At 49.0% G+C, this 26,076-nt stretch overlaps 1 protein-coding gene and 1 long non-coding RNA gene across 11 annotated transcripts in view; one reads left to right on the forward strand and one right to left on the reverse strand.

Moving 5' to 3' along the window:
- Positions 1–26,076, forward strand: part of LOC143429140 (uncharacterized) — a 192,795-nt gene that overhangs the window by 156,070 nt on the left and 10,649 nt on the right. The window lies entirely within an intron of this gene.
- Positions 1–26,076, reverse strand: part of LOC143429099 (cell adhesion molecule Dscam2) — a 132,325-nt gene that overhangs the window by 35,912 nt on the left and 70,337 nt on the right. For 8 of the 10 annotated variants that reach the window (XM_076904514.1, XM_076904512.1, XM_076904511.1 and 5 more), the window contains 3 exons: positions 19,826–20,146; positions 18,238–18,399; positions 8,504–8,653 (listed from right to left, as the gene is read on the reverse strand). In XM_076904514.1, coding sequence (XP_076760629.1) covers positions 8,504–8,653; positions 18,238–18,399; positions 19,826–20,146 — 633 coding nt within the window. The remainder of the gene's footprint in view (positions 1–8,503; positions 8,654–18,237; positions 18,400–19,825; positions 20,147–26,076) is intronic. The other 2 variants (XM_076904519.1, XM_076904520.1) reach the window with 1 other exon arrangement.

Consider the following 26,076-nt stretch of genomic DNA (forward strand, 5'->3'; position numbering starts at 1 on the left):
ACTTCGTAATCCAGCAGCTCGATCCTCGAGCGAGAGCACGTGAAACAGGAGATCCAGAGAGCGAGAAAGAGAGAGAGAGAGAGAGAGAGCGAGGGGAAAGAGAAGCAAGTGACGAGCGGGAAAAAAACGGGGCTGAAGGGAGCGGAAACCGCGGCGGAACGATGTCCAATTAAACCTTTCGAGCCGTCGACTCCAATTAAGACTCTATTAAATATACACCGGCCGTGTGTATCGTTGGTAAAGCGAATTTCAAATGGCGCCCGGTCTTTCTCATGTATTTACCTGAAACAAGCAACTTCACCGTGATAAAGTTGCCACTAATTAGCCGTACAATGTGTCTCTTGCCGGTCGTTGCGAGACACGCGAGGCCGCTTTTCGCGTTCGCCTTTTTCCGCCGGCGGAACACTTGCGCGTGGTAACTCCGCCTCGATCGCTCGCTACGAACCAGCCTCGACTACCCCCTGCGACCCTCTAAATGGTTCCTTAAACGCGTGTAACGCGTTAATATTTTTTCCCCTCCCTTTGTGCGAGGGTTGCGAGAGAGAGTTTGGTCGAAGGGAGGAGAGATGAAGTGAATTTTCCGCCCTTAACTGTTACCCTGGTAAACGACGGCACGATCAAGGGATGAAAGAAGGTGGCTACACGCGCCGTACGCGCGCACACGCCACGTCAGACGTATACGAAGCGGACAAACCGCGCGCGATGTCGAAGACTTGAAACTTTCGCCCCCAGGGGGTGGTTCGACTCGAAAGGGCATCGAATTCGCTGCGCTCCGCGGAGGAGGTGAATTAGTAGATCGTTCGGGCTTCATTAATTAGTCGGCAAGTCGGGTTTCTCTATTAATTATGGCTATATTACCGGCAACCGTATTACGCCGGTGACTAATTACGTCATCGAAGTGGCGGCCCTCTCGAACCGATGGGGCACACGTGCAATTTAATGCCAGCCGTTGATTGCTTCAGAATTCAGGTCACAACGCGCGATACACCGAGCGCAATTTGCGCGCAAGACGTATACACGTGTTCCCGGTTGCGTATCGCCCGGCCGCAATTCCGGATAATTATATCTCTGATTTATACGCGCCACCGTCTAACTCGTTTCCCGCCCGCCCCCGTCCTGGCTGTCGCACCGTCAAAATTACCGGATATCGGAGCCGGCGGCCACCGCGTACACGCCCGAACAAAGCTGTAACTCAGCGGGAATATTAGATTAGAAGGCTCTTTCGTTGGGAATGAAGATTTACCGCGGCGCAAATGCCACGAGGAAGTTTAACAGGACGCTGCTCTGCCTCTGGGAACAAGGCGAGAGCACCAGCTCGCCTGCTCGTGGACAGACGTTGGTTTTTTCCTTTTTTTTTTCTTCTGTTTCGGTGGAAATGGTCGCGTCACGATGATTGTACACGTATCGGGAAGAAAAATATCAATCTCGACGGATGAACCGTGGAAAAATCACTCTACCCGGCAGCACAATGCCAGAGGAAAGTAGATCCCGTTACTCACGGCGAACACGTGTCCGCGTTCTTGTAAAAGCTGCTTAACGTCTAATCCTGATCGCTCGACGACAGCTTTACTACGCGTGAACCGTCGCTGGTGAAAGAATCACAGATTAAGCTACTTCGGATCCGGGTTTAACGCGATTCCCCCAACCGACGACGGAATACCTTCCGCGATGGATCTCTTCGAGGAACGTTTCTTCCCTCGCGTCTCTTTTTGCTCGCACGCGAGCGAGATTCCTCCTCCTCCGCGACTTTTGTCTTTTGGCGTGGAAGATTTACGTGTTTGGAAAGTGTCGCGCGGTTGAACGAAGGAGGTGGCTGGCAAAAATCTCTTCCTCCACCGAGTTTCTACTTCGGCTGGTTTTTCGCCAAGTTCCGCTGCGAGCAGACGTAATGCGCCGCGTGGCTTCCGGTTTGCACTTCGCAGCAGACGGTATTTATCTACTACCCCTTCGCTGTGTTATATACTTGCGTCGAGTCTATTGGCTCGCGAGGATGTAAATTCTCCGCTGGAAGCGTCCTCGTGGTATAAAAACAGCGTGCAAATAAACAAACTGTTGGCAAAAAACTGTTCGAGGGTGGGCGCCGTGACGGCGACGGGTGGACGATGGGCTCCTTCCCGTCGCGAAATTAACGACTACGTCTCACGGCTTGAGGATTAACGCGTCGTATTCGCGGTGGCGAAGTGTGAAACCCAAGAAGATTGATGCGCAACCGGTATACCCGGGTGTAAAATTCAAAACTCAACGAGACAAATAACTCACTAGCTGAATGAATCACCGCGGCATATACTTTGACGTAAAAAATACAACGACGCTTTGCTGTGTCGTTTGTCTTCGTCAACGTATACATTTTCCATCCCCCCCTGCATTCCCCACCTTTTTCATCCCGTTTGTACACTTCCGGCTGGGCGAAACTGAATATCGCGGACGTTACAATTTTCTTTTTCATTTACCCCGTATGCGTAAACCAACCCCCTGCGCTTCGCGCGGTAGGCGAAATTATTGCACCCTCGAGCGGGTACTTCATTAGCAAAGTTCAATATGGAAATTGCCAGGAGAACGTTAGCTCTCGCAGATGTTCCCCCGAAACACGATTCCCATCCACCATTCAAATATACCCCCATAACAATCGGTTGGGTTCAAGGAGCCGTGGAGGAAAGAGAAACCGCGAGCATTTCAGCGGTGCAATTCGGCTCGCCGAGTCCTTCAGCGGAATTCGAACAACCCCCCGCATTACTTGTCTGGTTCCTTACAAATCATCCCATTGGGCCGTTCCTTGTACACTCGGTGCACTCGCCTTTTGTAGACGCGCACACGTGTGCACACCCCCTGTACGTGTGTGCACGGGCCTGTATGCACAACGGGACGGTTACGCGATACGCAGACGCTACATAGGAAGTGGAAAAGAGAGATACAAGTAGGTTGAGCTCGATAAGATTGCGGGGTAGCGAGCGAACGGATTGGAGCCGTGATGGCTGCATTGTTTCTTGCCGACGTTGCTCCGCAGACTGGCTGCATCCTGGCTCTGTGGATTGTACTTTGCGTTTTCGTCGAGTCTCCAATAGGGCGATATCCAACCGCCACCCCCTCGTCCGTCTCCTTTCTTTACCGCGTCTCCTTCTTCTTCAGCTTCCTTCCTATCCGCCGCGTCGCTCCGCTCCCAACCCCCTCGCCAAGCTCCGACCACCCACCCTTTATCTTTCCCGCCCTTTCTCCTATCCTATCCTCGAGCATCTCCGTCATTGACCGGCAAAAAAAGGGCACCGAGGGTATCACAAAAGCGCGCCGCGAAGAAAACTGCTCGCCTTATTCCACGGATTTACGAAAGTTCAACATTTTTCCCGGCTGCCAGAGTCTTTAAAGTACTTAGAAGTAATACCAAGCGCGAGAACGTGTGCCTCCGACGCTATCCACCGGAGGAGCTTCTTCCAACCCCTGTTTCTGCCACCCCCGCGCCTTCATTCCGTCCGACGCCCGCGAATAAACTGCGATAAATCTGCATTTACTATTTCCAACGCGCGCGCGTTTATCATCGCGATAACCGCCCCACCTCCTGCTACCCCTCTCAGGCGAAGTTTCGCGGGTGTTCTCCACGGTACGTCGCGTGCACCTGCAAGGTATCGCGTATATTTCGCGCGGATAGCCCAAGGAGGGCGCACCTCTGGCTTCAAACATTTAAGCCCTCGCGTAGGGCCGGGGCTTAAGGAATTTTAGAATTCCCTACGAGGACTGATTTTCGGAGCCACGTTCATCTCGGCTAATAAATTCTTCTACTTTGTATGCTAACTAATTCCGCTCGCTTTATACTCGTTGTAATACAGGGTAACATTGGCAGGTTCCCGGAACATTTCGCTGACTAGCATGAAAATGAAAACGCTTACACATATTTGTTTTATGCAAATAACTTCACGGTACAACATATATTCCCTCTTACTTCGCAGGCGAGTATAAAAAGACCGGAATCTTTTCCTCTCTCCTCGTTTAATTAACGCGTTAATTAGTTATCAGCGTTACCGGCGTTACGGAGAACTGTGTCGAATTAGAGAATCCTGAATTATCCTCGGTTTACAGTGAGAGGTCACGATGCAACACCCTCGAGTTCAGCACCCCTCGTAATTACGATTGTTACAGCGGCTTTAAGTCCCTCGTGATCTCTTAATACCGAAGGATGATAAACTAAAAACCTAATTTACGCGGTTGCTCCGATTCGCTGTACATCGCCCAAGGGAACATCGTTATTCTACTCTTTCACGCTAACTTCCGTTCCCTCCGCCACGCGATAAACGTTTCACGCGTGACAACAGATTCCGCTCGACAACCGGTTCCAATCGCCATCAGCATTTACGAGCGCCGCGCAACAGTGGCAAGTCGAATCGTAAATAAAGCGAGGCGGTGAAACTTTTTGGTGGCCCTTCTTTGCCACGGCGGATAAGCACGCTGGCTGGTGAGTTACGCTTTGGATTTTGGCCGAGGACTCGAAAGTACGGTGCTTCTTCGAGCACGGCACCCGTGGCGAGTTCCAAGCCGAGCTGTGGAGCGCTCCTCGCGGCGCAAAAACCACGGCGTCGACCGGGGGATCTTGGCCCAATAAAAGAGAAGATGCTAAACTGCCTGGGAAGCTGTTCGACCGCGGAACTAATTCGACGCTCGGTTAAGTCGAACGCCCCGCGGAGGAGAAGAGAAGTCTTCGAGGGCGGGTTTCTCTCAACTTTCTTCTTTCTACGCTGAACTTCCCACGGAATCGAATTCTACGTACCGCAGCGCTGCGTCCGCTATCATCAATTGATCGCGAATATCGCGATACAGGCATTCAATCGGGAAGTTCCGGGCATGCCGATAAAACTTCGAAATTCGACGGTTTGCGGGGATGGTCGACGTTACCCTGTATTCGGAGACAACATTCGGCTATGATTGCCTTTTCGAATGTAATCGAGATTTCGAGCGCGGCCAGAGAAAGTTTCTGACCTCCTTAGCCAGCCAGTTTCGCCCGTTACCACGGTCGAGATATTATCTTTCAATTATTTTACTTCTACCGTAAGAAAATAATTGGTAAATAGTTCTCCCTCGATTACTTTACTACCCCTTAAATTGTGTGCACCGACGTGGAAGAGAATAATCGACGATATTTGCTTTCTATTATTTCAGTGTCGCTAAATTGTGTATCGCGAGGAACGAGCAACCCCCTGGACCACCCTCCCCGCGTTATAATATAAAATCGCAGCGTGTTCCGTCAAGCCAGGAGGCAAACACGCGGGAACTTCCCGTTTCCTCGCTTACCAATTCTTCAACATCCCCGAACAAAGCTACGCTTCGAGCTAAAACAGCCGCGTCCCCCCCAGCTGGTAGACACACGCGAGGGTGGAGAACGCTAAACATTGCGAGGGGGATAGCACTCGTAACGCGACGCGGAGTACAGATTAAACTTTCCACGGTGAACGAGGCGGGCAAGAAGCGTTCTCGGGTTTCTTTTCCACGGTGATTTCTCTTCGACGGGAATCATCCACTCGTCCCTCCATCCGCAACGGGAGAGGACCGCGTCCGTGGGTTGAGCGAGCCGAGATCCGCGGTCGATCGAAGCGTGGGTCCATTAGACCAACCGGGCGAAATGTGGTGCATCTGGTTTAAGGAATGCCAGTTTTAAACGGCTCCGTGGCTCATCCGGCCGCGTTGTTTAATGGACAGCCAGCTTAAAAGGCTGCGTCTCCCTAAAATGGCGCCATGGCTGCTGGCTCGAGCGTCGCGTAGACGCTGAGCAGCTTGTGCGGGAGCTTGCGAAAAATGCTAGGCTTGATAATGACGGTGACTATGGTAAAATGGTCTGACAGGTACCGTAATGGCGAGGCACTGATGCGAACCGAAGCTCGCGAATATTAGCGTTCTCGACCATGCAACGTGGTCCTCTGCTTGGCGAAATTCATCCATTTTCCGATTGTCTCATTAATTTTCCTTGGGTGATTTCTTGAGATCTCACGTGAAACGATGAGGGTGTCAGAAAATATTTCTTACTCAAATTCAGTTACCATAGCTGGTGAAATTAATACTTCTGAAATGAGGTGTACTTTCGCAAGGCATCTAATTTCACTCGGCGCTATCGTTGAATAAGGAAATAGGGATGAATGGAGGGAATATGTTACGTCCTGTTAAACACAGCCAGACGAACTTTAAACTCAATTTACTTGAAACTCCATATCCGCAACGTAACCTCCTCGTAATCCAAGCCCTTTCGATTCTTAGGTTACGAGACGGGAAGGAATTTTAGACTTTGACGAGGTCCAATTATTTTAATTAGCGCAGATCCTTTTCGCTAAAGTCCTTCGAGATCCTTCATTCGATTCTTTTAACGCTGCTTTATTCGCTGACGCTGTAAAATTCCCCTCTGTATTCTTCGTTCAGCGCTAGAAGCGTACGATCAGAGTCTCCGAAAAAATTTCTCCTTCGACCGTACTCTCGCCAACAACAGACTACTGATTTCACCGTCTAAGGTAGCGCGCGACTAACGAACAATATGTTCATCTCGCATTCGATTCCGTGTCTTCTCCGTTTCAGCCGGCGGAGCATCTCTGCTCTTGCACTTTCATCATTAGCCAACCATTGTTCCAGCTGTTCATCCACGTTCGACCCATTTTGTGTCTTATGAATCAGCAGCTCTCCAGGGCGTTGGACGAAGTGCGCCCCGCGAACCCATTGCGCTCGCAACTAGACTGTTAACAAGGGTTGATTACGATCGCTTAGATAATGGCGCGTACACCGTACACCGAGGAGAGGACCCCTGGGTGCTCGACCCGCGATCAAATTCCCTCGTAAACGAGAAATTTAAATGACAGCTCGGATCGCATCGACGGATCAACCCCTATTTTTTCCCCATCAAACTTATCGACAGCTTCAGTAACGAACGCTTTAATTCTCCACTGAAATTTCTCAGAACATTCCAAGATACTCTGCTCCTATATATACCGGATGGAAATTGTTCCTCGTGAAACGAGAAGATCGTCGAATTTAAAAACACATTAAGAAGTGCATCATCGAGACGGTAAACAAGGGGCAAGAGATCGTCCAAGTACCATTCGCGAGAGGCTTTTACGGGCGAACATCCTGCTCGTTCGGGAGCATTCCGATCCAGGAAACGCGTCAACAACGGGCGGATCCGTTTCTAATAAAAGGAGAATCGCGACAGGGCAGAACCCTCCCCGGCCGGGGAGGGAAACGGCGCGTGACGTTACTTGGGAACTGGTCCAGTATCGTCGCGCGGCAATACTCGTAATTAGGTTATAACCTATTTACTGGCGAGCTGGAGGGACGCGAGCGATGAACGGGCGTAAAAGCTGGCGGCGCAACGCCGGATCGGCTCGTATTTTCACCGATGTCGGTCTATTTTGTTTACGACTGAAAGCACTCCGGCTGGCGCAGGAACAGTCGACGACCCGTGGCGGACGTTTCGGCCATTAGCATTTCGGACGCTCATGATTTATTCATGAAGAAGCCAGACCGCTCGCGAGCACGCGCACCGCCGGACCGGTAGCCGGCCTGTCTACCGCCACGGGAAATGCGCAACAATGCGTTATGATTTACTATGCAAAAGGTATGCGTGATATAGTTATACGAACGCCTCTGTTTAAGTAGACGCGGCGAAACGTTCCCCGGATAATCCCGTGTCACGCCGCGAATGAATAGCTTCCACGACGATCCTAATAGCCGCCTCCATGATTCCTTCTACCGGAAGTCAGCCGGACCACGTTGACTTCGCCTTGACAGAGGCTGGGCTGCACGAGTCGTTGACTCGTGGTAATATTTGGTAATGGCAACCTACGCCAGATATACCAGCGTTCACGAATATCCGGCCGGTTTAGTCAATTTGCAATAATACATACTACATGAACGTTACTGAAATATGTAACTTGACGATAAATTGGTTGCTAATAGCAATATCCTCTTATTAATAGCGCATGAATATTAAATACACGGTTCACTATTGATTGAATTAATATCGCGGTACTGTACCCACCAATGCAGAAGTACATATCCAGATGGTAGATTAAATCACGACGGGTCTGGGAAGCATGAAAACGTAGCGAGCTCGCCGATGCTGCTGTATCTTTGCGGATAGTTTAGCACCCCTTACGTAGAATCGCAGTTGAAGTTAATTTTTAACATTAAACGATTTTAATTCAACGTTCCTCGAGGATAATGCGACGTACACTCCCGTTTCGCGAATTTCCATAAACAGTTTACGAATTCTCTGCAACGCCGGCGAGCTAAGAAATAAACAACCGAGGCTACGCGGTGCACGCTATTATCGCGGTTTAAAGCGTTCCACCTGGGCCCGTGTCACGCGGGGGTGGATTCACCCCGTCGTGGAGCACGACTCGCCAGCGTGGCCAGTGAAATTCCCCGTGCATTTGCCTTTATTAAATATTCAACGTGCCGAAAGTTCGTCGGACCAGCGGACAAACGTCCCGCGATGGATGGCACCGCACGGTCAGGTGTGTATCGTGTTGCGAGAACTTACCAGTCACCACGAGCCTGGCGTACGAGGAACTCTCCACGGTGTCGCCAGTGACACGGTGCACGGTTCGACATCGATAACTGGACTGGGCGTCCGACGAGCTCACGGAGAACACGAGGAGCTCCCCCGTTGGCAGCATGTGATGTCTGTCATCTGAAAACAGAACCGCGTCAGCCACTTCTCGTCGACAACGATCTCTGCGTCGTTTTAAATATTACACCGCGTTTACCATCCCTTCGTTTCCCTCGCCATCTTCGTTTCTTTCCTTTATTTTTGTTATTGAAATTCCGTGGCCAATCGAGCCTCGCTGCGGCCGCCGCGCACCGCCATTTCCATTAATATGGAAATTTCTTTAATGGAAAATTCTCCTCGCTGTCCGCGTGGACGGTGCACGTGTCGTAAATCGAGGAATAATAAAAAATGAGCGCGCGCGCGCGCGCGAGAAGCGTTGGGACGGACGGTTGAGAATGATTTGGAAACTAGGCTCGGACCATTTAATGGAGGGCAACGCGGCGCCATTAAGCGGTGGCGCGAAATGAAAATTTCCCGGTTGTCACGGCGCGTCGCTGCGCTTCAACGAAATAACCGGGGGTGGCTCGCGGGGATGCACACAGGCGAATCGGTTAATTTCATACAGCAGGCCGCGCGGGTCGATGGTTGCGTAAAAAATCCAGCGAGTCAGCGGTGCGTCAAACGCGCGGCTCGCGTCCTGAACGCGAGCTGAACTCGCGATCGCGCGGTGGAAATACAACCCTGGCCTGTATTTAATACAGATCGGTCCTGCCTCTCGCGCGTTTTAAACGGATATTTTTATAATTATCCGCGCGCGCGTAAAATCATTTGTCATGAAAGGGGGACGAAGAAACGGGCAAAGCAGATCGAGTTAAACGTTCACAAAGGCAAACCGAAACGTAAAATAAGCTAATTGATTTCGACGAACCGTGTACACGCCCGCGGAAATTACCTCTCTTTCGCTCGCCCCGTTTCAGACAAACGCGCCGCGGCTCATCATATTAACAGATACACGCCGCTTTGTTCGAATTTCCCGTACAACGGCGCGTAAATGGCGGAACGATGTTTCGCGAGTATTGCTTTCGCATTAACTTAATACGCCCGAAACGTGTCCATTCGAGGAACAAAAGTGGACAGGGTGCATTACGAGCGATCGAAATAATTCCGGGTCAGTGGGCGTCGGACGTGAAAATTTCGGCTGGATGACGTCAACGAGCATCCATCGATTCGGGTCAGGACTTCTCGTCGATCGACGCTTCGCTGGTGATCGTTAATCCCGGAAACAGCGCGCCTCGCTAGGGATAATGAGATCCCGAATCGCGCATCCCGCGACTCGACGAAGCAACGATATTCGACGGGAGGACGAATAACGACGCGCGGTTTAATCATTGCCCTCTATTCTCCAAGGCATCGATAGCGGGGGATCCTCGCGATCGGTGGTACAGCCAGCGAGCGGATCGAATGGGTTTTCGAGTCCAGGATGCACACGGGAGGACAATTGGGCCGAATGGGACGCGACAGGGCGAGAGTGGAACGACTGTGAAAGAGGGGCAACGATACGGGCCGCGCCTTCTAATGTAAATTACGCGAAATCGTAGCACGAGTAACGCCACCCCCGGCACAAAGGCCGCTTTAGCCGCTATTTTCCCTGCTTTTTTCCCCCCTACGGCTTACGCGAAATATATTACGTAAATTCCCTTCTTCCGTGAACATTTTCAACGCTGCTCCGCAGTTCACACAGAGGCACGCGTACATGCAGGCGGTTGTGTGTGTGTGTGTGTGTGTACCTGTGCATGGCGTGCGTGATGCGGTAGAAAATGCATCGCGCGAAAATGTTTTTGCCCGCGTGTTCGCGCGTCGACGTATAAACGACTGCATTTGCTCCAATACAGTATTCATGCTCGTTGTCCCGGACCATCGTCTCATCCCTCTCTACCGCTCCTTGTTCCCGACCCCATCCGCTTTTCGACGCCCGGTTCTCGCGTACCAGTGTCAATATTTCGTCGTTTGTTGAATCGCGCGTATACCACCGCCCTGCTGCTCCTATATCTCTCTCTCTCTCCCTCTTTCACTTCTGGTATTACATTATTCTCGAGGAAATTGCACGGAATTCCAGCCGTTGAAACGTCCCGGTTATAACCGCGACGAAAGTGGTAACGCACGTAGGTCCAGTTACTTTAAGGTCGATCTGCAGTCCGCCAAAAAGACTGCCTTGGAAACGAGTGGAAGCTGGATGGCTATAAAAATGTCCTCGCGGGCGCGAGGAATCGCGTTGCGTCTTCTATTTGCATACGTCTCGCGCAGACTTGACGGGGGAATTTTATTATCCGGCAAATTAGCCGTTGAAAGCGTTGAACGTCTCGTTCGTTGGGAAGTTCCGTTCGTTGTAAATCGTCGCGCGGCCAGCCTGGCTGATCGACTATTTTTAATGGTCCGAGTTTGCAGGGGATCAAGCCACCGATGCAGGTCGGGCTGACTCATCGCTTGGCTGTACCACTGGCGATATTTCAAGAGGCGAACGCCCCGCGCGCGGTTCGACTCCGATAAGCGCAACGTGGGATGGCTAAAAAAAAGCTCCGACAACAATTCAGCTGGCCACTTGCTGCTCCCCGTACGCTAATCGATTCGTCGCTCGTTATAAACTCTACAGAATAATTTACCGGCCGCGCGGCACCAACAATAGCTACAAACGGGCAGAAAACCGATAACCGAATATCGAAAGTATCGGAACGGCGCGCGTCCCGCGACTATTCCAGCCTCTTGCGGGACTTCGATTCCGTGCCACCCCCTGGCCGAGCGTTCTTTGATCCCTCGAGAGATATCTCGAAACGAGGCATTCGAACGGGTATCGTCTAAACAGCGTGACACGCGCGAGAAATTAAACGACGCGTCCGCGAACGGGCGAAGAGGTGATTCCATTTCAAGAATTGCGCAGCCACGGCACGTAGTCCTGTATTTTTTTTTTCTCGAATAAAATATGACGAGCACCGCGCGAATATTTATGCAAAATAGAGTTTTATAGAAGACCGATAACGGAATGGAATTTATACAGAAATATGCTCTGTCGTGCGTACGCGCGTGTACGTGGAATATCATTTTCAGCGTTCCTTAATTAAACTGCATACATTTTAATTATATTTCACGTGTACCCCGAAACGTTCTGCCCGCATAAACACCCGCGGACCAGCAGACGAGCGTGCGCGAACGTATCGAGGGTGAATGCAACGTATAAGCGGTCAAACGAAATGTTCTCCACAAGTAAACGAAGTTGCTGTTACGAATCCATGAAAATACACCGTTTAACGGTTACAAGTGTCTCCCTTCGTTTTTCGTTTCCCTCTTAAAAACCATGCGGATGTCGTCCATGAAAATGTAGCTGCCAGTCGATGGTCAACGGGTAGACCACTTCCTTTCCGTCGACCGACCGGAAAACTTGGTATCAGCCAGTGGCGCGACTGGAATTTCGCGTTAATAAGAGTAATGGACCGGCAGCAAAGGGTTCGCGGCACAAAACGCACTGGCGCCGTTAGGGGTTGCTGGGTACGTGTATACACGCGGGCGGTCACGGAAGAATGACAGACTGTCTATTTGGCTGATGGCGCGGGATTTAACCATTCGGTTCGACCACGCGAATATTTTTGCACGTACACGCGGAATAATATGCTCGAGTAAGCCGGCTGCGGCACGGCACGGAATAGAACGCGGCTCTGGCCATGGTTCTCGCTGGTGAAATATGGAAACCAGCCGCGCGCTCTTCAGCCGAAACGGGACTCCCCATAGAACCGACGAGGGACGTAACGGCGGCACGGATGGTCGGAAGGGATGGCGATTCCGCGGATTTAATCCCGGCACAGGGTCTTGGCGGGCGATGCACGCGTCCATCGCGTATCGGTTGCAACCCGCGGGGGTGGCACGAGTGAATGGAGACAGCGGATATCCAGCCGGGTCAAATGAAACGTTTTTTAATACCCATTAACCAGCTGAAATGCCATTTAGCCGGTGTAATAATTCTGAAAGCACTGGTTTCAGAAGGGATGGCACACTTCAATCATCCCCCACCCTCTCGACGTCCTCCCGCCATCCGTCCTGTATGGGGCTACACGGTGTTTTTCCTCCCTCCCTCCTCCCCTGTCTGTCTCCTCTCCCTGTCCCTCTTCGCCATCACTCTTTTTTTCCCCAGCTGAGACGCGAAAATCGAGAATACAATGGCACGCGAACGAATGCACGAGCAGCGGCGAGCTTTTAGCCGCTCGAGCATTTAATCCTGGCGAAAATACCCCAGGTGAACGCGTATTGTTCCGATATTAGAGGAATACCGTCAGTCCGTGTGTTCGCGTTAACGTGCACTACCGGGACGTATCGAGAGACGACGGCAAATTGTCAACCAGGTATAGCGAACCATTTTTTCCTCTCCCTCTCTCTCTCTCTCCTTCTCTCTTTATTTCCATGCTCGTCTATTTTTCAGCGAATATCGTATTAGAGGGACTGCGGGGGATGATAAGCCGGGACCGCGGCAGGCGAAACACAATGGCCGCCCCCGCGGTTCTGTTATAATCGTTTCGGCTAGCGTAATAGCGACAATGAACACTTTGTCTGTCTGATGCACGATTTCATCTGTCCGACAACAAACTAGCTGCGAATGCACGTGACGTCCCAAACGTCAGCAACATTTGCCGCGTTCGTTGCTTGAGCAAAAGTGCCATCGCTCGAGGGGGTTGGGCATTCGACGCGATACCCAACGCGATACTCGACGCTTCAAGACGCGATTATACTTGTCCTTTGAAAACAACGGCGAAACTTCGTTATTGGACTGGCGAAATAATTTTCTTCCTCGATTACGTTCTCCCGGTATTTCAGGCGAGACGATCGAGCTCGATCGAATCGATCGTACCCAGCGTTTAATTAAGAAATTGCATAGCAGCTGCATTCAGTGTCGTCACTTCGATTTATTCCGTGGAATAGGAAGAAAGACGGCTCTGTTTCGAGAGCCTCATGGCAATGCGTAATTCATATATTCGACCATTACTGAACCACGTTCCGTGCTCGATTTACCTCTCGATGTTCTCCAGAGGGCCGTGTACCAAACAAACAGGGATTCTCGGTTCTAAGGAAAGTTCGTTCGCCACGTGCACCTTCGCGGAGCGCAACTCGATAAATCACCGGGGGATTTTCGAAACGCGAGCCGTTGTGCACCCTTTCTCGTGTCTTGTCGTTCGCTTATCGGGGTTATGAATCTCGCGCGCGCCGTTTCGCGATGAAACGGACGCTTTAAATCGCGCCAACTTTCATCGTATAAATCCTTCTCTGGTCTCGCGACAGCTTCCGCTCGACGAGCGCGCATTCAACGGAACTCCGCGACCGTCCGCCATTACGATTAACCGTACCGAAGGCATGCGATTGTTTTCACCTCGCCCCGAAGAAACAGTCGACGAAAGCGTCGATTTTTCTATCCCATTTCATAAAATTCAGCAAATTATTGCGTCGTTCCCATGGGAGTTACTTTTTACTGGAATTCAAATTGTACGGTGATCTCCATTTTCGTGATTCGTTCGCGCAGACACGAATTCGATCGTTTATATCTCGTTAAAAGTCTGTTCGAACTTTTATTATCGAGCACGCGCGATTTCCAAAATTGTAGAAGATATTCTTATTCTTCCAGCAAAGGGGGGAGACGGTAAAACACTGTGAAAGACGAACAACGTTGTTGAAAACTGTTGCGAAAGTTTCCCGTTCTTTCTGAGAACGATAAATCGATATCTGTTAGGCGACGTTCGTTTTTCACGCGGCTCTTTGCGCGTTCGCGATTCTGGAAAACTTTCCCTAGAAAAGCGACTCCTTGGAAAAACTTTGGTTTTAAGCTGTTCGCGTTGCAAACTGTCATCGTCTATTTACCGTTCAGGATATCGGAGAGATCCGCGATGCCAAACTTTTTGACAAAGTTGCTAAACGAGTGTAAGAAATTTGAGAAAGGAAAACGACGCATCGAGTAAGAACACGATCCAATAATCCTGCACGATGCGTACCATTAGACCAATTAGCGATACTGAAATCGATGGAACTGGCTATTAATAGGTGTCTCGCGGATCGGGACGACCGCGATCAAAAATTCATCACGTCGTATTAGGTCGTGCGAGAGGTGTCAAGCCCGGATTTGCGCGGCCCTCCCCGGGCGAAAAGCCTACAAACGAGTAACTTTCGGTTTGTCTAGCCAGTAAGTTCTCTGAACTCGCGAGTGCTGTGAATGAAAACAGCCGTGGGCTGTTATCACTGCGATATCGTTTCAGCGTCATTCCAGTCTCGCAGGCCGCGTGCAAACACCGAACGTCATGAACTGTTTTCTCTTCGATTTACGTGACGTAAAATCTGGAACCGGGTAACGAATTTTCCGACGCGTCAAATTGCCCCTGAAAAAGTGTACCAAGAGAAAAAAGAACCCCCAAAAGGGAAGAATAGACGAAACGGAATTTAAAAAAGGGAACCGTGCTCGAAAGGACGCGCTCACAACTTTCGAGGAACATTTCGAATTCGTGGCGTTGGAAGGGCGAACAGAATAATTCCGCTCGATTCAAGGATTACCCTTTGCATCTCCTCCCGTAATTGCATCGATGTAACTGCTTTTTGCGTGGAATCTACTTAAATCGAGGGACCCGTCGAGTGCACAGAAGGCCTTCGTTGGTCTGGCGGTATCCACGAGGGGAACAATACGAGGACGGAGGACCAGGGTGCAGGAAATGGGAGGCGAGGAAGATAAAGGAAGACCGTGTCGGATTCTCATCGACAACGGAAGCGCGCAGTTAGACGCGGAAGAAGTTGTACGGGGGTAACGCGAAGCAGAAGACGGTTCGAGGCACCCCCGTAACACGAGGGCACGATCAGCTCCGGACGAATTTGCATTGCGGCCGGACGCTTCTTGTTTGAGCAGCGCTGCAATCCTCCCTCTTGGCTGCGTCTGCCCCCGATGTTCCGCACTTTAATCCTCGAGGAGAACCGTCGATACAACCCCAACATCGTCGATCGTTACGTTTCATCGTTAAATTAACGAACGAAGCCTGACCGTTCCGAGTCGAACGAGGACGCTTCGAGCGTCACGAATGAACGTAGATGCATTTTGAGTGCAACGAACGGAACAGACGTGGAAGTGAGAGCGCGCGAGGAGACTATTGGCAATTTGTATCTTGCAAAATGGCTATCGAGTCTATCTTATTAATTAGTAATTAGAATTGCGATTCGTATCGAGCTTCGATACGTTTTGTCTATGGTGGATATGATGATAACCTGGTTCTGTTTTACACACTTAGCCAAAATGCTTGGATAACCAAAGTTTTCAAGGAGATAGTATATAAAAGTAATCCGAACGAAGGACTTACAAGGATGAGAATAATCGATTCGATGAACTCAGAATCGAGACGCAAAGCGAAATCTTTCGCTTTGTCGAGCCAGACTGACTTATTATAACCAGGCTAGCTAAATCATCAAAAGTTCCACCTTCTATAGGAGATTTCAGTCAGACTGGGCTTCCAAACGAGAGTATCTCAAAGACGCGGACAAGACTCCACCTTTGTCTTCTCACAGTCATCAACTAGGTGTTCCCACGTTTCAACAAATTTCCAATTGCATTTCGAAAACACGCTCGAACTTTGCCAGCCACTCTTTCAACAGTGTTACTTCGAACATTTGTGGGTGGAAGCGAACGCAAACGTTTACCACAGCCTCGATATTCGGCATAATTGGCCGCACAAAGGGAGTCTAACTGCTGGCGCGTTGGTCAGCGTCCAAAACTTCACCGTTGCCCGCGCCCTTGACGTCTGACAAGCGGACGACAAACGTTCGGATTAAATCAAATAGCGCGAGCGTTGCCGTGAGGGGCAACAGACGGCGACCCGGCCGTTTCCGGAGGAAAATCCAATCTTGCAATTGAAGAGGAAACGGAAGGGGCACGGGGGGTGGTGGCGGGGCGAGCGCAGGCAAGGCCGTGTCTGAATGGAAAACGAATCACTCGGAAAAGTTTTAGTCGCACGGAGATCAGCCAGCCAGTGGCCTATGCGAGAAACTTCCCGTTTATTCGGTATAACCTGCTTGAACCGTTTCAACCGAGAGTTTCGACCAAGAACCGAGAGAAAGGTGAAGAAACGAAGAAAAAAGAGGGGAACAAGCGCGAGGATTCGGGTGGTCTCGCGTTAATTCTCAACCTTTCAATTTCTTCGATATTGTCCCTTAAATTAGTTCCAATTGAGAGAAAATAATGCACGAGAAACGTGTGCTCGATCGAGGGGAACTGAAACAGTTAACCTAGTAGACTTTGCCAGCAGCGGAGTAGCGCTTATGGGGTTGTTCGTGTAAAACTTCAGGGACCCTGGGGCACGTTCTCTCGTTATTCGATCGAGTCCTTCCTTTGCGCGGGTTATTTTTTTCTAGGTTAAAACAATTCCGTAAGCGTGGCTACGGAAGTTGGACGAAAAAATTGTTCGGTTCTTGTAGCTAGCATGCACCAACCCCCGTATGTTTCCTCGAGCCGAATCGCCAGATGCGATCGAAAGCTTGCCTCGCGGCGTTCAATAATGCACAAAGTTTCGGCTAAGAGCGCGTACTAAGCTGGCGAGTTCCTCGGATAGCACAATGCGACCATTATGTCGGCGGAAGGGAAAAAAAGTTAGGGAAGTTTCGCGAAGTATGGCGAAGACGGTCGAGACCAGAAATTGCTCGTCTCACGGAGGTGTCGAGCACCGCGGTGAGATAAAAGTCGTAGAATTTAACGCGCATCGTATTCAATCAGCGTTCGTTTGTGGCTCAACGAGTACCTTCTTCTATCGATGGACCAACTTTCTAGCCTCGCTTCCTCCCGCTGCCTCGTTCCGTCCAAGAGCCACAGGAACCGTCCAGAAAGCGCAACCGCTGAAGTCATCGTTAACGTTAACTTTCGTCGTAATTTCTGGCGGTCGACAGCGTTCTCGTAAACTCATCCACGTGCGCTCGAGCGAGCCCTTTTTTCCCCCATTTCGCGTGCAATACTGTAGCTCGCGTATCTAGGGTTTAGAGCGTGCAGCAGGGGACGACCAGGATAATGTGTGTACGCGGATACTCGAACGGTCCCCTCAGACTCTAATTAACTCGGATATTGACCAGAGCGGCGCGTGTATCCGCGCGTGTACACGGACTTTTTTAGCCACCCCCGCGCGCGAGGCCAGTCGCGGTGCATCGACGAGGAGGGTAGAATCGGGCGAAAAAATGGCTCCGATTTATCAGTGGCTCCCACGTTTTTATCGGCGCGCCATGTTTACGAGCCTCTTCACTGCGGGGCAGTGTAAACGTCAAAAAGTTCGTGATCGCGCGCACCGAGACGTGACATTGGTGCGCAATACGATAAAGGCCCCTTTTCGAGCGCGCAACGAGAGCGCGTACCTAAATCATGTTGCGCGTCCGAGAAATATCGGGCCTTTTGTTCCACCGATGGCGGGCAAATCCGAATTAGCCGTCCTTTATACGGGTTCGATGAACGATGAAAATCATCGGATCGAGTTCAATCAATCCGTGGAACCCGACCAATTATTAAGCAAACAATGGAAAAATCAACTCGCCGTGCGCGATAAAAAAATGTGTACGGTCCGGTCTCGCAGACACGGTTAAAGAATACCTTCGAACGAACTGCGTTTAGTTTTAGGATAACGCGTTCGACGTTTCAGGTTCGTCGAACGCGTCTCCACGTGTTACTCCGCGATTTCACTCACCGCTCCTCGGCGTGGGGAATATGTTGTAGGCGGAATCTCGAACCCAGGACGTGACTGCCACGTACTCCTTAACGAACGTTGGTATTTCGCACTTGAGCACACCGGTGTTTCCAGGGAAAACGTATGCGTCTCGCGCTTGGACGTTGTAATTCTGACGCACCACTGAAAAAAATGAAAATTCCGAGATTAGCTGGGCGAGAATAGAGTTATTCGAGTTTGAAGCTTGCCAAAGCAAGGGGAGCGATAACTGGGAAGGTTTTCGAGGGAAATACCTGGACGATTCTATTCGATCAGCTTTCGTTATTTTAATTCCAACTATTCCACGCAGACGCTCGCTGAAGGGGGGGCGCTCATGGAAATTGAACAGAGGGCCTATGGGCACGAACTCGAAACCGCGGCCATCCACCCCTCGCGGTTAACTCCAATAACAATAAAACGTAAAATGTACCACGCATTTTCTATTACAGACTCTTTATTCTGCACGCGAACAACGGCCGCTTTTCAGCCCGTCTGCAACCCGTGCTTTCGGTAATTAGTGCCTCCCTCTCGCGTTTTCATCTCTGTTCTCCGCCCCTTGCGTGCAAACCACCCTCCAAGCCCCCTCGTCTCGCGTAATCCAGCCGGACGATTCTTTCCAGAAACACGCTCGATTCACGAGCCGCTAAACGCGATAAGCGATTGTTGGCAGGACCTGCCCTCGATTGTTGCTCGCCTAAAAACGACCAACTGCAGGAACATTCGTGGCGTTCGTCGCGAGAACGCGAGTGGATGGCTGGCGCAGGGTGCGCGGACGGATCTTGATCTTGGCAGTGAGTGCCGCTTGTTAGAGTCGTAAACGACCGCCGCGTTTCAGGCCGTGCATCCGCGAGGCGGAAGCGAAGCGGCGATAAATGTAGTTGGCTCGGATCTCTTCAGCCGCGATCATTCTTCCGCCTCGACCGCGAGGCCGTGGTTTAGAACGTCATTCCCTGGAACGGTCGATTACGTTTACGAGCGACGCGGATATAGTCGGTACCCAGAGACACACACCGCGGTACGCTCGATTTTTACGCGCCGAATCGCGGCTCCAGCCTGCTAAATATCCCTCTGTTCGATAGCCGCGGGCAACGCGACGCTCGAATCCTCGGTACATCCACGTTTAAACGGGGACGCGACGGGGTCGCGTCGCGGCTCGATGGCGTAATTGCGAGCCACGATACACCCGGAAACGATTCGCGGCAATTTTTCGTTGGATTACCATCGCGTTTCCCACATTCAAACTCTGTTCGAACAATTCTCCACTGCTTCCCCTCTGCGAAGAAGCTCTTCGCTCCGCGACAAGATATCGCGAGGCAAAATCGTACCCACCCTCGTTACCCTCGTCTAGCCTCTGACTATTTTAAAGACGCACGAAATATCACGAACGATTCTCATCGAAACGAGAGAATAGTCGCGACTGCGAAACAAGCTCCATCTTCTCGTCCATCTGTGATTCGCGAGGATGGGAATAGAGGAGGGTGGAAATTAGATGGAAAGTCGAGGTTCCGGGCGAGGGACCAGTGGCGAGAGACGGAAATCGGAGGAACGGAGGCGAAATAGAGGTACTCACCCGCCTTTATAGTTATTTCACGGCCCAACACCCTTCCGACGCTGTTCGACGCCTGGCATCTGTAGACGCCCGAGTGGACATCGTGCCTGTAGGTCTCCGCTCCGAACGGCAAGAAGTACATCGAGCCGTTCACCAGCATCTCGCGTATGTGCGGGATAGGGAGGACCGGTGACCCGTCGCCCATAAGCCAATCAATCCTCGGCAGGGGGCTGCCCTGGGCCGAACAATGGATCATTGCCCCGGTCTCGTTCGAGAACTCGACCGACGAGCGCGGCTCCGAGATCAACACCGGGCCCTGGCTATCCAGTACCACACCCCGTCCTGTAACATGGATCGCGCGGCGTGTTCCGTTTAGAACGATCGGCGCTCGGACACGCGGAAAATTGCGAAGGCTTTTGGGAAGACGTTAATGGCCTCTGGCCGTGATTGCGCCGTTCGCCGCGCTCCGATTGTATTAGACGGGACAGAGGGGCAAGCTGTTCAGCATACGTCGATTAATCCGTTAATGCCTGCGGCGTGCGATCGATCATATACGTACGCGTATAGCAGAGGGTCCTGGCCGAGTGTAAATGAATATTTTAATGAGATTAATCCGTCATCCATCGGTGGGACCGTAGCAGCAGTTGTAAACTCTACTACGGAGCACCGCACCCCCATTCATCACGGTATCGCGTTTCAACGGTCACGTCAGAGTGCCATTAAAGCGGAACTTTATTCGAACGAAATTTTGCAAGGCGTCTGGCTAACTGAAACTACTGGCTGGACTCGTATTACTAAATCTACCGCGGAACGTCGTCTCGATATGAGATATCGTAGGCAATGGCGGAGACTCGCAGTGAATTCCTGTTATACGAACGACCTAGTTATAGGTGCCGTGAACTTGTTTTAACTGCAAGTGCCATCGATCAACGTATGAGATAGATCGTACGTCGAGTATTAATTGATTGAGTCGTTTTGTACCGATAAAAACAACGAACGGCCATTTGTCGGGAGCGAGTTCTTATCCAGATCTACATACGCGCGTTATCCGCGCGGAAGTAACACCGCGCGATAAAGGTGTTCCGTCTGTCGTTGCATAAGAAAGGGGAATCGTTTCACGCGTCCCATGGGGAACATCGAACTCGAGCGCTCTTAAAAGCCGGCACGGTTAGGATATCCACTCTGAAAGGGTACTTACTTTAAAAGTAAGTTAAACCGACCGTTTCGGTTAATCGTCTGAAATAAACCTCTAAATATCAATACATCGGCGCGGAAAATTTTCGCAGCCAGCTCAGTACGGAATAGAAATTCCATTTCGATTGCTGAGATAAACGGGGTTGAGACGGTGATCGATCAATGAAACGTTTCGCAGGGATCTACGCGCAGTGAGCCGGATCGTATTAGCTGTAATTATAAAATAACATGGCAGAGTAAATATTTTAATATAATATTTCAATGTTAACTAGATTAATTTATTCGATAGCTAGTTAATTATTACGAGGACTGTGTCAAACGATGCAATTTTCAGTAAAATATTCGATGATTAATAGAAAATTACCGTATAAAAGTAGGTTAAATTTGTAAAAAACCTGTAAAAAGATATGTATTCTATTCCAGTAAGTTGCAAATAACAGAAATTTATAATAAATATATAAAAATTAATAAATTACAGGCTACTGTAGTATGCAAATTGATTTTGATAACTTTTGATCTTGAAGAGAGTGGGGGAATGACGGTAGTGGGAGCCTGACTATAGTGGGAGTGGGTGTATAAAAGCAGTGCGAAAGCGTAAAGGGCCTTTTGGCCGTCTGGCCGCCGAGGGGAGAAGGTCAGGATGAGAGTGCGAGTGGTCGCTTCTGATGGCTACCTGTGGAGAGGCTAAGGGTGGTGGACACTGGTGGACACTGGTGGACACTGGTGGACACTGGTGGACACTGGTGGACACTGGTGGACACTGGTGGACACTGGCGGATACTGGTGGACACTGGTCGACACTGGTGGACACTGATCGACACTGGTGGACACTGATCGACACTAGTGGACACTGGTGGACAGTGGTAGACACTGGTGGACACTGATGGACACTGGTGGACACTGGTGGACACTGGTGGACACTGGTGGACACTGGTGGACACTGATGGACACTGGTGAACACTGGTGGGCACTGGTGGGCACTGGTGGGCACTGGTGGACACTGGTGGACACTGGTGGACAGTGATGGACACTGATGGACATTGGTGGACACTGGTAGACACTGATAGACACTGGTAGACACTGGTGGACAGTGGTGGACAGTGATGGACTAGCCAAGGGTAGTGAATACTGATGAACGATTGTGGACAGCAGTGGACAGAGCTGACAACGAGTTTTGCCTGTCAACTGGTGAGTGAACAAAAGAATGGGTCCCTGCGTAGTCACCTCCACGGGGTGGGCCTGGGCACTTGGTAACGTTTTCGAGAGATTGCGCTCTCGAAAACGATATCATGCTAAGGACTACGCACGTAGATTTAAGTACTGATGTAAATTCGATACTAGAACTACCAAAGCATTTAGACTGATTGTTTTATCATATATTAATATCATATATTATCATATATTAATTGATATCATATATTAATTTTTAAAATTTTCTATAATTTTGCATCAGTTCAAATTTTCTATAATTTTGCATCAGTTCAAATTTTCTTTTCACTTTTTATATTCTATTCTTTGCTTTCCCTTTCGAGTATTTTTACCTTTTCGCATAACTATAATTCTACTTTGTTCGCATGAAATCGAAATACTTTTATTGCGGGTAGTTCTAATGTCGAGTTAATTGTAAAATTTGTACTGGATTGTATATTGTACAGTTAAGATAGAGTTAAGCTAGATTTTAAGTTAAGTTAAATTTAAATTCTCGCCGATGGATCGCCGATGGATCGCCGATGGATCGCCGATGGAGCGCCGATGGATCGCCGCTGGATCGCCGAGGGATTTTAATTATACATTCTTTTACTTGTTTTATATGTATGTAATTCCCCTAATCCTTTCTTATTTCCTTCTAATAAAATTGTAAAGGAATACATTTTCTTATCCGAAGTGAAAGAGCCATTTCTATAACCCATTACCGTCCGTTTATCAAAGTAGAACATAATTGTTCTCTCACAGATCGGTTCGCGTTTAGTCTATACTGATGAAAATGCGTTGCATACTTCCTTGAGCATTCTTATTTTCTCCTATGTGAAATCGCTTCACGTAACTTTATTTTTTCTCTATTCGTTCGAGATTCCATCTTCTATAGCCACGCAGCGAGATAGTCGATGCTCAATCAAACTGATGTGGTTTTCGGAGCCCATTGAGATTTCGCAGCCCTTGTCGATTGGTACGCCCGTTGGGTACTCGACTTGGGTATAGGCTTAGCACATTGGACGCGCTCACCGCGGTTCGTTCCGAGTAGCTCCTACCCCGTGTCGCTGGGGTCTTCGGACCTGCTGTAAGACGACTTGGGGCGGTCTGCGAAGTTCGTTCTCGTCGGTGGGCAATGCGTCCTACTGCTAAGCCTCGCTGAATTCTTGATGGTAGCCGCATTCACCATTGGGGAGAGCGTGGTATCAGCTGTCTCGTTGTAAGACGTGGCATAAACTCAATTTGCTCGCGTTTCGCGTCGGGTATGGTTCACCTAGTGACTAGTGTTGAACCATCGCGATAGAATGCTCTCGCGAGAATGTGACGCAGGTTTATTGGTATTTGTTCGTTTCGGTCGCGTCGCGAATTTTATCTATTCTTGCTTCAACTTAGCTTCATTTCTTAATTTTCATTTAATTTCCTTAGTATCAATATCTTTTTCTATAGAAACATAGAATTTAGATTATCGCATCGTATTCCCTTTTGCGAAACACTTGAATTATTCTAAAGTGTTTGTAGAGTCACTTTAGAAATTTCGCTTTGGGTATGAAAATGGCAGTCCTAATCATCCCTTTCGTAAAGTCCATACTACAATCTCTAAAATCTATGTAAGGAGAATGTATTATGGAATCCGGTTTGAAATTGATAAGTAGAGTCAGTCCTCGGTACCTTCTGTACCGAGAACACCTGAATGTAATGGAGGGAGGATGGGATTAGGGAAATAGGGATGGGTCCCTGCGTAGTCACCTCCACGGGGTGGGCCTGGGCCCTTGGTACCATTCTCCAGAGACCGGTCTCTCGAGAATGGTACCAAGCTAAGGACTACGTGCCTAGATTTAAGTCGAAATTTTCCAAGTCCTTCTCAGGACTTTGAAAATTTCTATTGGATTGTAAATTGTAATTGTAAATTGTATAATTTGATTGTAAATTGTAATTGTAAATTGTATAATTTGATTGTAAATTGTAATTGTAAATTGTATAATTTGATTGTAAATTGTAATTGTAAATTGTATAATTGGATTGTAAATTGTATAATTGATTATGGTACAGTTTAAGTTAAGTTAAATTAGGTTTTCGCCGATGGATCGCCGTTGGAGCGCCGTTGGAGCGCCGAGGGATCGCCGCTGGATCGCCGAGGGATTTTAATTATTATATATTTATGGATTTTAATTAGATATATTTATATAATGTATATGTATGTAATTTCCCTTCATATCCCTTTCCTAATATCCTTTTCGTAAGGTCCATACTACAATCTCTAAAATCTATGTAAGGAGAATGTATTATGGATTCCGGTTGTTTGAAAGTTAGAAGTAGAGTCAGTCCTCGGTACCTTCTGTACCGAGAACACCTGAATGTAATGGAGGGTGGATGGGATTAGGGAAATAGGGATGGGTCCCTGCGTAGTCACCTCCACGGGGTGGGCCTGGGCCCTTGGTACCATTTCCCAGAGACCGGTCTCTCGAAAATGGTACCAAGCTAAGGACTACGCACGTAGACATAAGTATAATTGTAGATTTAACGCTAGAATCACCAAATCGACCAAAATAATTTTTATTCTGTAGATTTGACCATCATTTTGTGCATTCGTTATTAAGAATTTTCTCCAATTCATACTTTTCCTTTTTTATTTTCCAAGTCCTTTTCAGGACTTTGAAACTGTCAATTGGATTGCAAATTGTATTATTAATTACGTTATAGTATAAGTTAAGTTAAGTTATGTTAAGTTTAGGTTCTCGCCGTTGGATCGCCGTTGGATCGCCGATGGATCGCCGAGGGATCGCCGCTGGATCGCCGAGGGATATTAATTATAAATTTTTTTACTTGTTTTACTTGTTTTACTTGTTTTACTTGTTTTATATGTATGTAACTCCCCTAATCCTTTCTTCTCCTTTATAATAAAATTGTAAAGGAATACATTCTCTTACCCGAAGTGAGAGCCATGTCTATAATCCGTTACCGCCGTTTATACAAACAGAACAAATTGTTCTGTCGGTTCGCGATTAGTCAGTACTGATGAAAATGCATTACATTCTCCCTTGAGCATTCTAATTTTCTCCTACGTGAAATCGCTTCACGTAGTTTTTCTTTCTCTTCTTCTTTATTCGTTCGAAATTCCGTTTTCCATCGCCACGCAGTGAAACAGACGAGACTCAATCAAACTGATGTGGTTTTCGGTGCCCATTGTTATTTCGCAGCCCTTGTCGATTGGTACGCCCGTTGGGTACTCGACTTGGGTATAGGCTTAGTACACTGGACGCGCTCACGCGAGTTCGTTCCGAGTAGCTCCTACCCCGTGTCGCTGGGGTCTTCGGACCTGCTGTAAGACGACTTGGGGCGGTCTGCGAAGTTCGTTCTTGTCGTTGGGCAATGCGTCCTAATGCTAAGTCTCGCTGAGATTTCGATGGTACCCGCATTCACCATTGGGGAGAGCGTGGTTTCGATTGTTTCAACGTAAGACGTGGCATAACTTGTTCGCGATTCGCGTCGGGTATGGTTCGCCTAGTGACTAGTGTCGAACCATCGGGTAAGAATGCTCTCGCGAGAATGTGATGCAGGTTTATTGGTACTTGTTCGTTTCGGTCGCGTCGCGAATTGTAATTGCATTTTTGCTTCTATCTATTTGCTTTAACTTTGATTAGAGTAACTTTCGATCATAATTATTCTTATTTTTACAAAGTTTCGAGTCATTATACTGTTCAGTAGAGTTTAGCATACCGTATCGTATTCCCTTTTGCGAAACACTTGAATTTTTCCATGGTGTTTGTAGAGTCATTTTAGAAATTTCACTTCTGGTAAGATAATGGCATTTCTCGTCATCCTTTTCGTAAAAGTCCATACTGCAATTTCTATAATCTACGTTAGATTTTAGAAAATGTATTATGGAT

The sequence above is a fragment of the Xylocopa sonorina genome, chromosome 11, assembly GCF_050948175.1.
Source record: "Xylocopa sonorina isolate GNS202 chromosome 11, iyXylSono1_principal, whole genome shotgun sequence".
NCBI lineage: Eukaryota > Metazoa > Arthropoda > Insecta > Hymenoptera > Apidae > Xylocopa > Xylocopa sonorina.